General features: G+C 50.2%; 1 protein-coding gene across 1 annotated transcript in view; it reads left to right on the top strand.

The window, feature by feature from the left end:
* Positions 1 to 1,800: 1,800 nt before the first annotated feature.
* Positions 1,801 to 15,442, top strand: part of DENND1B (DENN domain containing 1B) — a 160,547-nt gene continuing 146,905 nt past the window's right edge. The window contains exon 1 of the mRNA XM_075615498.1: positions 1,801 to 2,775. Within this exon, the coding sequence (XP_075471613.1) occupies positions 2,759 to 2,775 (17 nt within the window). The 5' untranslated portion in view covers positions 1,801 to 2,758. The remainder of the gene's footprint in view (positions 2,776 to 15,442) is intronic.

Raw genomic sequence — 15,442 nt, 5'->3', positions numbered from 1 at the left:
AGGAGGGACTGACCCCTTAACCTTGTCACTGCCATTAGTACAATTTGCCCCTAGGAGGGACTGATCCCTTAACCATTTCACTGCCAATAGTACACTTTGCCCCTAGGAGGGACTGATCCCTTAACCATTTCACTGCCAATAGCACACTTTGCCCCTAGGAGGGACTGACCCCTTAACCTTGTCACTGCCATTAGTACAATTTGCCCCTAGGAGGGACTGACCCCTTAAACATGTCACTGCCATTAGTACACTTTGCCCCTATGAGGGACTGCCCCCTTAACCATTTCACTGCCAATCGTACACTTTGCCCCTAGGAGGGACTGACCCCTTAACCTTGTCACTGCCATTAGTACAATTTGCCCCTAGGAGGGACTGACCCATTAAACATGTCACTGCCATTAGTACACTTTGCCCCTAGGAGGGACTGACCCCTTAACCATGTCACTGCCATTAGTACACTTTGTCCCTAGGAGGGACTGACCCCTTAACCATGTCACTGCCATTAGTACACTTTGCCCCTAGGAGGGACTGACCCCTTAACCATGTCACTGCCATTAGTACACTTTGCCCCTATGAGGGACTGACCCCTTAACCATGTCACTGCCATTAGTACACTCTGCCCCTAGGAGGGACTGACCCCTTAACCATGTCACTGCGATTAGTACACTCTGCCCCTAGGAGGGACTGACCCCTTAACCATGTCACTGCCATTAGTACACTTTGCCCCTAGGAGGGACTGACCCCTTAAACATGCCACTCTCTTTCCCCCTCCCCCTCTCCTTCCTCTCTCTCCCTTTCGCCCCAGTCTCTCTTCCCCTCTCTCCCAGTCTCTCTTCCCCTCTCTCCCACCTCTTTCCCCCTCTCTCTCCCTCTATCCTTCCCCTCCCTCTATCCCCCCTCTCCCCTTTTCTCTCTCACCCCCCTTTCTCCCCTCTCTCCCTCCCCTTTCTATTTCCCCCTTTCCCCCCCTTTCTATTTCCCCCTTTCCCCCCATTCCCCTTCACCCCTATCCCCCTTATTCTCCCCTGCTCTCTTTTCCTCCCCCTCCCTCCCTCTTTCCTTCCCCCCTCTTTCCCTCCCCCCTCTCTCTCTCCACCCCTCTCTCTCTCCCCCCCCCTCTCTCTCTCCCTCCCCTCTCTCTCCCTCCCCGTGTCTCTCTCTCTCTCTCCCTCCCCTCTCCGTCTCCCCCTCCTCCCCCTCTCTCTCTCCCCCCTCTCCACCTCCTCCTCTCTATCTCCCCTCCTCTCTCTCTTCCCCCTCCCTCTCTCCCTCTTCCCTCCTCTCTCTCCCCCTCTCCCTCCCCTCCTCTCTCTCTCCCCCTCTCCCTCCCCTCCTCTCTCTCTCCCCCTCTCCCTCCCCTCCTCTCTCTCTCCCCCTCTCCCTCCCCTCCTCTCTCTCTCCCCCTCTCCCTCCCCTCCTCTCTCTCTCCCCCCTCTCTCCTCTGTATATCTCTCTCCCTCCCCCTCTCCCTCCCCCTCTCCCTCCCCCCCTCTCTCCCCCTCTCTCTCCCCCTCTCTCCCCCTCTCTCCCCCTTTCTCCCCCCCCTCTCCCCCCCTCTCTCCCCCTCTCTCCCCCTTTCTCCCCCCCCCTCTCCCCCCCTCTCTCCCCCCCTCTCTCTCTCTCCTTCCCTCTCTCCCTCTCTCCTTCCCTCTCTCCCTCTCTCCTTCCCTCTCTCCCTCTCTCCCTCTCCTTCCCTCTCTCCCTCCCCCCCTCTCTCTCTCTCCCTCTCACCCTCACCCTCCCTCTCTCGCTCTCTCTGTGACGTCAGCGGAGGCTTCACCGGCGACTTCCTGGTCAGAGGGAGAGAGAGAGAGAGAGACAGCCTGGGACAGTGACACAGAGAGACAGCCTGGGACAGAGAGACAGCCTGGGACAGTGACACAGAGGGACAGCCTGGGACAGTGACACAGAGGGACAGCCTGGGACAGTGACACAGAGAGACAGCCTGGGACAGTGACACAGAGAGACAGCCTGGGACAGAGAGACAGCCTGGGACAGTGACACAGAGGGACAGCCTGGGACAGTGACACAGAGAGACAGCCTGGGACAGTGACACAGAGAGACAGCCTGGGACAGTGACACAGAGAGACAGCCTGGGACAGTGACACAGAGAGACAGCCTGGGACAGTGACACAGAGAGACAGCCTGGGACAGTGACACAGAGAGACAGCCTGGGACAGTGACACAGAGAGACAGCCTGGGACAGTGACACAGAGAGACAAGCCTTAATGCAGGACAGAGTGACAGACAGAACTGTGCAATAGACAGCCAGGGACAGAGTGATACAGTGTGACAGCCAGGGACAAGGGACAGTGTGACAGTCAGGGAGAGGAGATATTGTGACAGTCGGGGACAGGGGACAGTGTGACAGTCAGGGACGGGACAGTGTGACAGTCAGGGACAGGGGACAGTGTGACAGTCAGGTACAGTGTGACAGTCAGGGAAAGGGAACAGTGTGACAGTCAGGGAGAGGAGATAGTGTGACAGTCAGGGACAGGGGACAGTGTGACAGTCAGGGACAGTGTGACAGTCAGGGACAGGGGACAGTGTGACAGACAGGGACAGGAGACTGTGACAGAGGTTGAGGATATACAGAGGGAAATGTAGACTCTGTGTGACACACAGATGCCGGACTTCCAGCACAGTCTGATACAGTGTCACATTGTAACACACAGACATATACAGTGTGACAGGGACCGTGTGACAGGCATGTGCAGCGATCTCACCCTGCGGTGACTGTGACCGAAATGAGCTCAGTATGGACAGCAGGACCAGGTGAGACATATATACATATACTGTATACTGTATACACCGGGCGATATATATAGACTGCATACTGTATACATAGGGTGATATATATATATACTGTACTGTATACTCAGATATATATATATATATATCTATATATATATATATATATAGATATATATATATATAGATATATATATACTGCATACTGTATATACTGTATACACCGGGCGATATATATAGACTGCATACTGTATACATCGGGCGATATATATAGACTGCATACTGTATACACAGGGTAATATATATATATACCATAATACTGAGTTAAGTTATGGTGAGTAAAAAAAGTGACAAAAACCCTCCACAGGAGCATACAGTTGTATTTGCATATATATATATATATTATACTGTCTACACAGGGTGTGATTTGTGTGTGTGTGTGTGTGTGTGTGTGTGTGTGTGTGTGTGTATATATACGGTATATACACTGAGTGATATATACTTCATATACTGCCGCCTGTTCCAAAGAGTGAGGAGTGATCATCCGAAATAGCTCAAGTTTAAGGTGCACAAGAATAAGATGCACCTTTTTGGGGGCGCTCTGGTCCCTTCCCAGGGGGGGGCGCTCTCTGGTCCCTTCCCCAGGGACGCGCTCTGACCCCTCCCCAGGGACGCGCTCTCTGGTCCCTTCCCAGGGGGGGGCGCTCTCTGGTCCCCTCCCCAGGGACGCGCTCTGGTCCCTTCCCCAGGGGGGGCGCTCTGGACCCTCCCCAGGGGGGCGCACTGGCCCCTCCCCAGGGACGCGCTCTCTGGTCCCTTCCCCAGGGGGGCGCACTGGTCCCTTCCCCAGGGGGGGCGCTCTGGTCCCCTCCCCAGGGATGCGCACTGGCCCCTCCCCAGGGACGCGCTCTCTGGTCCCCTCCCCAGGGGGGGCGCACTGGTCCCCTCCCCAGGGGGGCACTCTGGACCCTTCCCCAGGGATGCACTCTGGACCCTTCCCCAGGGGGGCGCTCTGGACCCTCCCCAGGGGGGCGCACTGGCCCCTCCCCAGGGACGCGCTCTCTGGTCCCTTCCCCAGGGGGGCGCACTGGTCCCTTCCCCAGGGGGGGCGCTCTGGTCCCCTCCCCAGGGATGCGCACTGGCCCCTCCCCAGGGACGCGCTCTCTGGTCCCCTCCCCAGGGGGGGCGCACTGGTCCCCTCCCCAGGGGGGCACTCTGGACCCTTCCCCAGGGATGCGCTCTGGACCCTGGGGCGCTCTGGACCCTCCCCAGGGGGGCGCACTGGCCCCTCCCCAGGGACGCGCTCTCTGGTCCCCTCCCCAGGGACGCGCTCTCTGGTCCCTTCCCCAGGGGGGGCGCACTGGACCCTTCCCCAGGGGGGGCGCTCTGGTCCCCTCCCCAGGGATGCGCTCTGGACCCTTCCCCAGGGGGGCGCTCTGGACCCTCCCCAGGGGGGCGCACTGGCCCCTCCCCAGGGACGCGCTCTCTGGTCCCTTCCCCAGGGGGGCGCTCTGGACCCTCCCCAGGGGGGCGCACTGGCCCCTCCCCAGGGACGCGCTCTCTGGTCCCTTCCCCAGGGGGGCGCACTGGTCCCTCCCCAGGGGGGCACTCTGGACCCTCTCCAGGGACGCGCTCTCTGGTCCCTTCCCCAGGGGGGCGCACTGGTCCCTCCCCAGGGGGGCACTCTGGACCCTCCCCAGGGATGCGCTCTCTGGTCCCTTCCCCAGGGGGGCGCACTGGTCCCTCCCCAGGGATGCGCACGGTGTTATTCTTGGTGTACTTTATACTTGAGCTATTTTGGACCTGGCAGGCGTTCTGCCTCCTCGCTCTCTGGGATACAGTATGTTTATCTGTTTCTATACCTGCCCTGACTGGCTTGATTATGATTCGCTGCCTCGTTTCTTTTCATACATACATAACATACATATATATATATATATATATATATATATATATATATATATATATATATACAGTGGTTGACAAATCACCAAAAAATCTACTCGCCACACAAAAAAATCTACTCGCCACCTAGTACCAAACGTGTGCTGCTTGGGCCAATATTTACTCGCCCGGGGGTTAAATCCACTCGCCCGGGGCGAGCAAATGTATAGGTTTGTCGAACACTGTATATATATATATATATACACACAGACACACACACACACACACACGCACACACACAGCAGGACCAGGTGTAACCTACAGAATGTCGATATATACTGTATATTTATTTATAAAATGTGTTACCAGGAAGTAATACATTGAGAGTTACGTCTCGTTTTCAGGTATGTCCTGGGCACAGAGTTATAACAATACATGGTTACATTAAATGAACAGGGGTTATACTGTCAATTCCCATACATTGCATGGACAGATACAGTTGGACAATTGGGTACAGGGGATAAAAGGCTGGTGAGTTTCAGATTGAAATAGAGCAGCTTTAACATCACCAAACAGCAGCGAACGGCAGCAAACGGCTAACATCCTTTGGCTGCCTTTTGCCAAAGGCTGTCCGCCTTTGGGCAAAGCAGATGTACACTTGGGTGGTTGATTTTCAATGCAGCTGTGAACAAAAAGTTCTGTGACCTCTTGGCTCATTAACATTCCAGTGGGTAGGGTTGACTTTCCACAAATTACTAGCAAATGTTAACCCTTAGCATGCTGGTCCTGAGCAGAGGGGAGCAGCTCCTGTGTATATACAGGAATATATATATATATATATTTTTTTTTTAAATTATATATATATATATATATATATATATATATATATATATATATATATACAGTAATACAGTAATATTTACAGTTGCTATATATATATATATATATATATATATCAAATGAAAAGATCACTTGTGAGCACATTCACATGTCTCAGACAGTTCTGCAACCCCTGCCTATCACCATTATCCCCAGCATACAGTGCTTCCACTGCAGCAAGGGATTCTGGGAAATGACATGCAAATGAACACCCCGTGTCACCTTTTGTCTGAAAAACCATTGTTACATGGAGCCCATATAAGCTAATGCTTGCTGTTAACACAGCTTTAAAGCACAGCATGGGAAAACATTCACAGACATGTTTCAACCTTAATGGGTATCCTCAGTGTGAGGTTGGTTGTACTGCTGGCTTTGCATTTTTGTGTGCTCGATTTGCATTTCATTTCCCAGAATCCCTTGCTGCAGTGGAAACACTATGCTGGGGATAATGGTGATAGGCGGGGGTGCAGACCTGTCTGAGACAGGTGAATGTGCTCACAAGTGATCTTTCTATTTGCTATATGCAATACGGTGGAGGTTTCTTGTTGCCTTTTTCACCCACCCATAACTTAAAACATGATTGTGTGCGTGTGCGTGTGCGTGTGCGCGTGCGTATCTGCTGAGACCTGCTGTATATAGATCTATAGTGTATATATAGGAGTTTATCTATCTACCTATCTATATATACACAAAATATACATACATACAACAGGGCTAGGTGGGATATATCTATACTATCATTAAGAAAGCGTGTCTGTTTGTTTGGCTTTGGGAGAAGGAGCGGCTCAGTGAGTACAGACACTGACTGGCACTGAGTGTGAAGCAGGGGAAGGAGCGGCTCAGTGAGTACAGACACTGACTGGCACTGAGTGTGAAGCAGGGGAAGGAGCGGCTCAGTGAGTAAAGACACTGACTGGCACTGAGTGTGAAGCAGGGGAAGGAGCAGCTCAGTGAGTACAGACACTGACTGGCACTGAGTGTGAAGCAGGGGAAGGAGCGGCTCAGTGAGTACAGACACTGACTGGCACTGAGTGTGAAGCAGGGGAAGGAGCGGCTCAGTGAGTACAGACACTGACTGGCACTGAGTGTGAAGCAGGGGAAGGAGCGGCTCAGTGAGTACAGACACTGACAGGCACTGAGTGTGAAGCAGGAGAAGGAGCGGCTCAGCGAGTAAAGACACTGACTGGCACTGAGTGTGAAGCAGGGGAAGGAGGTATGGCTTAGGCTTAGGTAAGGCTTAGGTATGTTTCAATTCAAGGGTTAGCTGTACAAGACGTCTGCAACTGATTATGATGTCACCAGTATGATGTCACATGCCAGATATATCGCCTGCCAGGTTCAGCACCCAGTGGCGGACTTGCTTAGAGAAATGGTGGATGGTGGATAGCAGGCGGCGGAGGAGACGGGCGTGCCAGGACAGCGAGGAAGAAGGAGAGGGCGGTTATTATAGGGAGGGTATGGGTGAGAGAGGCCAAGAGCAGGGTCCAGTCAGGTTTGAGGGACTATGTAGGGGTCTCACAGTTGTATTGCCAGAACTTCAAGAGTTACCTTGAACTCTTCCCTTGAATGATTGTCTTGTTTCTCCTGAACGCCGCACTCCCATCTCCATTCTCCTATTGATTTCATTAGAAAGGTTCCCAGCTATTGTTATTTGCCGGCCAAGGTGGACATGGTCTTCCACTTCTTCTAGTTCTATTCCTTTCGATCTCTGTAGAGGTGATACATCTGTTGACCCCTTTGGTCTCACTGCGCGTCATACGGAGGCCACACTCTTACTTACTTCAGCGAGTTCTCCGATGTGTTGCTGGAGATCTTCTGGTCTTGTGGCAAAAATAACAATGTTATCTGCAAATCGGAGGTGACTCAAATATTCTCCTTAGATTTTGATTTCTTTTTCTTCCCAATTCAATGTCTTGAACAATTCTTTAAGTGTTGCAGTGATAAGCTTTGGTGACACGGTGTCTCCCTGCCGCACTCCCTCGCTGATCCTGGTGACACGGTGTCTCCCTGCTGCTCTCCCTCGCTGATCCTGATGACACGGTGTCTCCCTGCCGTACTCCCTCACTGATCCTGGTGACACGTGTCTCCCTGCCGCTCTCCCTCGCTGATCCTGGTGACACGGTGTCTCCCTGCCGCTCTCCCTCGCTGATCCTGGTGACACGGTGTCTCCCTGCTGCTCTCCCTCGCTGATCCTGATGACACGGTGTCTCCCTGCCGTACTCCCTCACTGATCCTGGTGACACGTGTCTCCCTGCCGCTCTCCCTCGCTGATCCTGGTGACACGGTGTCTCCCTGCCGCTCTCCCTCGCTGATCCTGGTGACACGGTGTCTCCCTGCTGCTCTCCCTCGCTGATCCTGATGACACGGTGTCTCCCTGCTGCTCTCCCTCGCTGATCCTGATGACACGGTGTCTCCCTGCCGTACTCCCTCGCTGATCCTGGTGACATGGTGTCTCCCTGCCGCTCTCCCTTGATCCTGATGACACGGTGTCTTCCTGCCGCACTCCCTCACTGATCCTGGTGACACGGTGTCTCCCTGATGATCTCCCTCGCTGATCCTGGTGACACGGTGTCTCCCTGCTGCTCTCCCTCGCTGATCCTGGTGACACGGTGTTTCCCTGATGCTCTCCCTCGCTGATCCTGGTGACACAGTGTCTCCCTGCCGCACTCCTTCGCTGATCCTGGTAACACAGTGTCTCCCTGCTGCACTCCCTCGCTGATCCTGGTGACACGGTGTCTCCCTGCTGCTCTCCCTCGCTGATCCTGGTGACACAGTGTCTCCCTGCCGCACTCCCTCGCTGATCCTGGTGACACAGTGTCTCCCTGCCGCACTCCCTCGCTGATCCTGATGACACGGTGTCTCCCTGCCGCATTCCCTCGCTGATCCTGATGACACGGTGTCTCCCTGCCGCACTCCCACACTGATCCTGGTGACATGGTGTCCGCTTGTTCTCTAGACTGGGCAAAGTCCTGGGTGTGTTGTAGCCAATTAGTGAGCATCTTTGGAAATATCTAGTGATTGGAAGTAGACTGATGGGTCTGTAGTTCTTTAGATCTTTGTCTCCTTTCTGGTGGATGAGGATAACGATGCAATTGCTCCATTGTTCTGGAATTTTCCTGTTCTTAAAGCAGTATGTAAAGAGGTTTGCAAGGACTTTCTGTACTTCTTCCCCAGCTCCTTTCAAGCTTTCACTTGGGATTCCATCTTCCCCGGGAGCCTGCCCATTCTTCATGGATTGTGTTGCCTTTGCACTTCTTCTGGAAGGTGGTTCCTTCTCTCTCCTCCTCTGCTGGATCATGCCCTGTGTTATCTGCGTTCGTGTAGAAGACCTCTTCAGCTCTCTTTATTATAAGTGCACGGTCAAGGCAAAGGTCAAGACGTTGACCCGCTGGAATACACTTTTTTCCTATTTATAAGGTCCTATGGAGGCAGGTCCTTTATAATATATATATAACTTGAAAGTGACTTTCTGTCCACCTGTCACTTGAAACCCCTTACATACCTTCGCTACATCGATGACATCCTCCTGATTTGGACCTCTGGCGAACAGGACCTCCTACAGTTCTATGACAACTTCAATACTTTCCACCCGACCATCAACCTCAAACTCACCCATTCCCCGGATGAAGTACATTTCCTAGACACCACCATTACTATAAAGAACAACCAACTACAGACCTCTGTATACCGCAAACCTACAGACAGAGCCAGCTATTTGAGGGACAACAGCTTCCACCCGACACACACCAAACATGCAACCATCTACAGTCAAGCCATACGATACAACCGGATATGCTCCGACACAGCAGACAGAGACCAGCGGATTAAAGCCTTGAGATCAGACTTTATAAACCGTGGATATAACCACAGAATTGTAGACCAGCAAATTCACAAAGCCACCAGAATACCAAGAAGTGATCTCCTTGAATACAAACAGAAGGAGACAAGCGACAGGGTACCTTTGGTGGTCACATATAACCCACACCTAGAAGCCCTACGCAAGATCGCCAGGAAACTACAACCCATCCTCCAGGAAGATACAAGAGTGCAACAGGTCTTCCCTGAAGCACCCTTATTATCATACAGACAACCCCATAATCTCAAGAATATTATGGTGAGGAGTAAAGTATTCAGCAGTACAACTGAATGCGGGACGAAACCATGCCAGGACCCAAGATGCAAAATCTGCGCAATGCTCCACACAGCGGAAACAATACAAATACCACACAGGAATCGGGAATACAAAATCAGAGGAAGGTTCACCTGTTCTTCCAGCAATGTCGTGTACCTCATCATGTGCATGAAATGCCCAGGGGGCTGTTACTACATAGGTGAGACAGGGCAGGGGCTAAACAAGAGAATGAACCTGCATCGCCACAGCATCACACGCGGTACAAGAGACAGTCCTGTTGGCGAACATTTCTCTGACTCTGGCCATAAGATGAACGATCTGAGGGTTGCCATACTCAAAGGTAATCTTAAAACCCCGAAAGAGAGACGGTTGCATGAATACAAATTTATGCAACTGTTCGGGACACTTAGCAGTGGCCTAAACAGAGATCGAAATTACTGACACTAGTGAACTCTCGTCCCATGAGCGCTAAAGGCCATGTCTGTACATACTGTGCTATATGTATGCACACACAGCTGTCTCTCTCACATACTAATACTCCTTGTTTTTCCATCCCTATACACCAATAGGGACCACATAGTATCCACACACACTTTTAGTTGTGCTACAAACTCTCACATTTCCACACCCACCCACACCATTTATATCCACTCCCACTCCACACACACCTTTTGTAAAGCACTGTATATACTGTGGGCTCTCCATTCATTTTTATTCACACTGATACACATACACACTCTTTCTTCACTTGCTTTCACAGTAACCTTTTGACACCTCTAGCCATAAAACACATCCACACGGGGGAAGGAACAGCACAGATAACATTCCAATAGACACTGTTTATAGTATAGCTTTTGCTTGCTTCATTCATTGTAACATCGCGGGAAGAAGAGATCAGTGTATCTCGAAAGCTCGCACAAATAAAAGCATTTCGTTAGCCACAGAACGGTATCATCTATTTATTTTTTGATTATTGAAGCTCGGCTAACACGGTACTGATACCTCTACACACACACATATATATATATATATATATATATATATATATATATATATATATATATATATATATATATATATATATATATATATATATATATATATATATATATATATATATATATATATATATATATATATATATATATATATATATATATATATATATATATATATATATATATAGACACACACACACCATGTTCAGGAAAAAAGGGACCCCTTTTCTCGCTCAATCTCCATGAGAATGTGCACAATTGTAGGTCTGTTGTGTAGATTTACACTATATAAGAAGCACAATGTACACCATCGACTGAGGTTAACTAACATGATGTCACTGTATGATGTCAGCAAAATAGGAGTTTTTCCATCGTAGTTTGGAAATGTGTTACATTGATGTCATCTAATCTGACACACTGAGATTACTATGAAGTTGGAGTTCAAGGTGTGTGTTGATAATCCCCTCCTCCTCCTGCTGCTGAAACGCCGGAAGATGAGAAATCATTCTGAAATGTAATAATCTAGACCAATAATAGCTCAAATTTGTATGAAAATTGAGTGACTTAACTGCAAGATATGATAAAAAATAAAAGGTGTCCCGTTTTTCTGAACACAATGTGTACACACACATATACATACACACACATATACATACACACGCGCACACACACACACATATAAATATATACATGCACACACACATACATACACATACACGCGCGCACACAAACACATATACATACACACGCGCTCACACACACATATACATAAACATGCGTACACACATATACACACGCACACACACACACACACACATATACATAAACATGCAAACACATATACATATACACGCGCACACACATTATGCATACACACACACACACACAAGCGTACACACATATACGTACACACGCACACGCACATATACATACACACGCGCGTGACCTAATGACAGGGACGTGTTTAATGGGTTAAAAGGCCAGTTCCACTAACGTGATCTAATGACAGGGACATGGTTAAAGGGTCAGTCCCACGGAGGAGCAAAGTGACCTAATGACAGGGACGTGTTTAATGGGTTAAAGGGTCCGTCCCACGTAGGGGCAAAGTGACCTAATGACAGGGACGTGTTTAATGGGTTAAACGGTCAGTCCCACGTAGGGGCAAAGTGACCTAATGACAGGGACGTGTTTAATGGGTTAAAGGGTCAGTCCCACGTAGGGGCAAAGTGACCTAATGACAGGGACGTGTTTAATGGGTTAAAGGGTCAGTCCCACGTAGGGGCAAAGTGACCTAATGACAGGGACGTGTTGAATGGGTTAAACGGTCAGTCCCACGTAGGGGCAAAGTGACCTAATGACAGGGACGTGTTTAATGGGTTAAAGGGTCAGTCCCACGTAGGGGCAAAGTGACCTAATGACAGGGACGTGTTTAATGGGTTAAAGGGACAGTCCCACGTAGGGGCAAAGTGACCTAATGACAGGGACGTGTTGAATGGGTTAAACGGTCAGTCTCACGTAGGGGCAAAGTGACCTAATGACAGGGACGTGTTTAATGGGTTAAAGGGACAGTCCCACGTAGGGGCAAAGTGACCTAATGACAGGGACGTGTGTAATGGGTTAAAGGGACAGTCCCACTAACGTGACCTAATGACAGGGACGTGTTTAATGGGTTAAAGGGACAGTCCCACGTAGGGGCAAAGTGACCTAATGACAGGCACGTGGTTAATGGGTTAAAGGGACAGTCCTAAAGCTAAAAACAAAGAAACGTTGCTGCCCGCGGCTGGCTTTTCATGGTGTAGTGTGTTATTACCAGACAGTATTTTCATACAGATCAGGTTATGCAATCGTACTCCTCCTGTGTCTAAATATAGTCTGTGTCCAGAAATACTATTATTAGACAGCTGAGTCACCCGGGCCACTCAGCAAGGATCCGTAACCTCTTCGGTGCCTCAATGGCTAATAATATACAGTACTGTAGTGAATTCTAGTGTTCCCGATGAGAAAAAGGAGTTCCTACTTCAGCACAGGTGGCTCAGTCAGTGGCCCACATGTGCTGAAGCTTGGACTGATTGAGCCATCTGTGCTGAAGCAGGGACTGATTGAGCCACCTGTGCTGCAGCTTGGACAGATTGAGCCACCTGTGCTGAAGCATTAATATCCTGAAAACCTGACCTGTTGGGGGTCTTGAGGACTGGCGTTGTCCCAGCTTCAGCCCATGTGACTCAACCAGTCTCAGCTTCAGCACGGGTGGGCCACTGATTGAGCCACCTGTGCTGAAGCTGGGATATCCTGAAAACCTGACCTGTTGGTGGCCCTTGAGGAACACCCCTGCCTTATAGGGTCAGAATGAACAGTAGTAATCAAACTAGCATCTGATGTCACCATGGCAACCTTTAGATTGCACTGGGCTCTGGAGAGAGCTCCATTTTAACTCCCCGGGACAGACTTCGCATGCCCATCTCCCGAGCGGATTTAAACAATAAAAACAGAGTTGGAAAAGATCCCTTAAAGATACTTACTTAAAAAAACCACAACATGACAATCATTGCAGACGGGTGTTTTTAATGTGGGCGGTTGACGCTTTTTTATTTTTTAGAAATATGCCAATTGTAATATTTTTTAGGCTTTTAATATCTCTGAAGCAACTAAGTGCTTTTCATAGACTATTTAGGTTTTTATGTGGTCTGCCTGATCTTATCTGAGATAAGACTGTTTGTAAGGTGCTGGTCCAAACGTATTTCCTGCCATCGTCAGACAAGTCATTACAGATCCCAAATGTCATAGAACCAATACGCCGATAGAATTTGAATGGAAACAGAATAGTGTGTATTTTTATTTATAACCAGTATTAGTAAATATCTAATACAGTATTAGTGCCGTATTGTTTATAATCGCCGTGCAACCTCATTCTGCGCTATCCATATAAACAGACTTTTTAGGGTGAAACGCGGCGGGCGATATTGATGCATTTTCGACCTTTTGTTGGTCACACGTAAACAATTTATTTCCGTTTTTTTAGTACATCCCATTAACATCTTTACGTCCAGCGCTGCCATTTCTGTACGCCAGCGCCGCCATTTCTGTGTGTCCAGCGCCGCCATTTCTGTGTGTCCAGCCCCTCCATTTCTGTGTCCAGCGCCGCCATTTCTGTGCGTCCAGTGTCGCCATTTCTGTGCGTCCAGTGCCGCCATTTCTGTGCACCCAGCGCCGCCATTTCTGTGTCCAGCCCCTCCATTTCTATGCGCTCAGCGCCGCCATTTCTGTGTGTCCAGCGCCGCCATTTCTGTGTGTCCAGCGCCGCCATTTCTGTGTGTCCAGCCCCTCCATTTCTGTGTGTCCAGCGCCGCCATTTCTGTGCGTCCAGCGCCGCCATTTCTGTGCGTCCAGTGCCGCCATTTCTGTGCGTCCAGTGCCGCCATTTCTGTGCGCCTAGCGCCGCCATTTCTGTGTGTCCAGCCCCTCTATTTCTGTGCGCCCAGTGCCACCATTTCTGTGCGTCCAGTGCCATTTCTTTGCACCCAGCGCTGCCATTTCTGTGCGCCCAGCGCCGCCATTTCTGTGTGTCAAGCGCCGCCATTTCTCTGTGTCCAGCGCCGCCATTTCTGTGTGTCCAGCCCCTCCATTTCTGTGTGTCCAGCGCCGCCATTTCTGTGCGTCCAGTGCCGCCATTTCTGTGCATCCAGTGCCGCCATTTCTGTGCACCCAGCGCCGCCATTTCTGTGCGCCTAGCGCCGCCATTTCTGTGTGTCCAGCCCCTCCATTTTTGTGCGCCCAGCGCCGCCATTTCTGTGCGCCCAGCGCCGCCATTTCTGTGTGTCCAGCCCCTCCATTTCTGTGCGCCCAGCGCCGCCATTTCTGTGCGCCCAGCGCCGCCATTTCTGTGTGTCCAGCCCCTCCATTTCTGTGCGCCCAGCGCCGCCATTTCTGTGCGCACAAGAAATTGAAAAATCTGCTCCACAAAATGTGTTTGCGACGCTTCGTACACAGGCGCCAGCGTTTTGTCCGCCTGCTCTGAAGGGGGTTTGTTAGCGGGCAAAGGAATAGCATCGCCAGGGGATGTGTAAAGAAGTGACATTCGTAAAACGCATTTCCTTGAGATGAACGCCGTCTAAAAACGGTCACTTCCCAGAAGCTCAACGCATACATTGTGTCATGGCGGGAATCTGCGCTCCGCGCCCTCGGAATGATCTGCTTTTGCGTGGCTGGAATTTTGAGGGATTTCCTGGTTTTAAAGAATAAAGAAAAAAAATGACAAGACCGCTTTGCCGTGTAAGGGTTAAAGTCCCGTGGCCTCCTTTTAGTATTAGTAGTATTATTAGTAGTATTATTATTATTATTAGTAGTAGTACTTTGTATAAATAGTCTTGCTCATCCAGCGATAAATCTCATTGTAGTTTTTAGCAAAATTATGATTTAAAAAAAAAAGCCAGATTTTGCGGGTTCGGGTGCGCTGCTCTTTTCTGCAGACTGTGCTGCAATGGCGGCCTGATCTTCGCTGCGTTGCGACCGCGGTGTAAGCAGCGCCTCACGAAGGCTGCGGTGAAGGATGTAGGGGGTCCCCGTTCAAGTGCCACTTGCAGCAGACCTTGTGTAGAGACTTTATCGCCTCGGGCGACGGCATTAGATTGTAAGCTCTTCGGGGCAGGGCCCCAGTGTGCTTGCAGAATGTGCGTAGGGGACACACAGGGTTAAATGCAAACATTTATTGCAAACCCAGGATATACGTTAACCCTTTGTATGCAGAGTGGCCCGGGCCGCCGCATCACATAGCGGTCACCATTCCGCTGCGTAATCGATG

The sequence above is a fragment of the Ascaphus truei genome, chromosome 10 (genome assembly GCF_040206685.1).
Source record: "Ascaphus truei isolate aAscTru1 chromosome 10, aAscTru1.hap1, whole genome shotgun sequence".
NCBI classification, from domain to species: Eukaryota; Metazoa; Chordata; class Amphibia; order Anura; family Ascaphidae; genus Ascaphus; species Ascaphus truei.
Note: the sequence above shows the minus strand (reverse complement) of the source record. Positions and strands in the feature narration are given on the sequence as shown.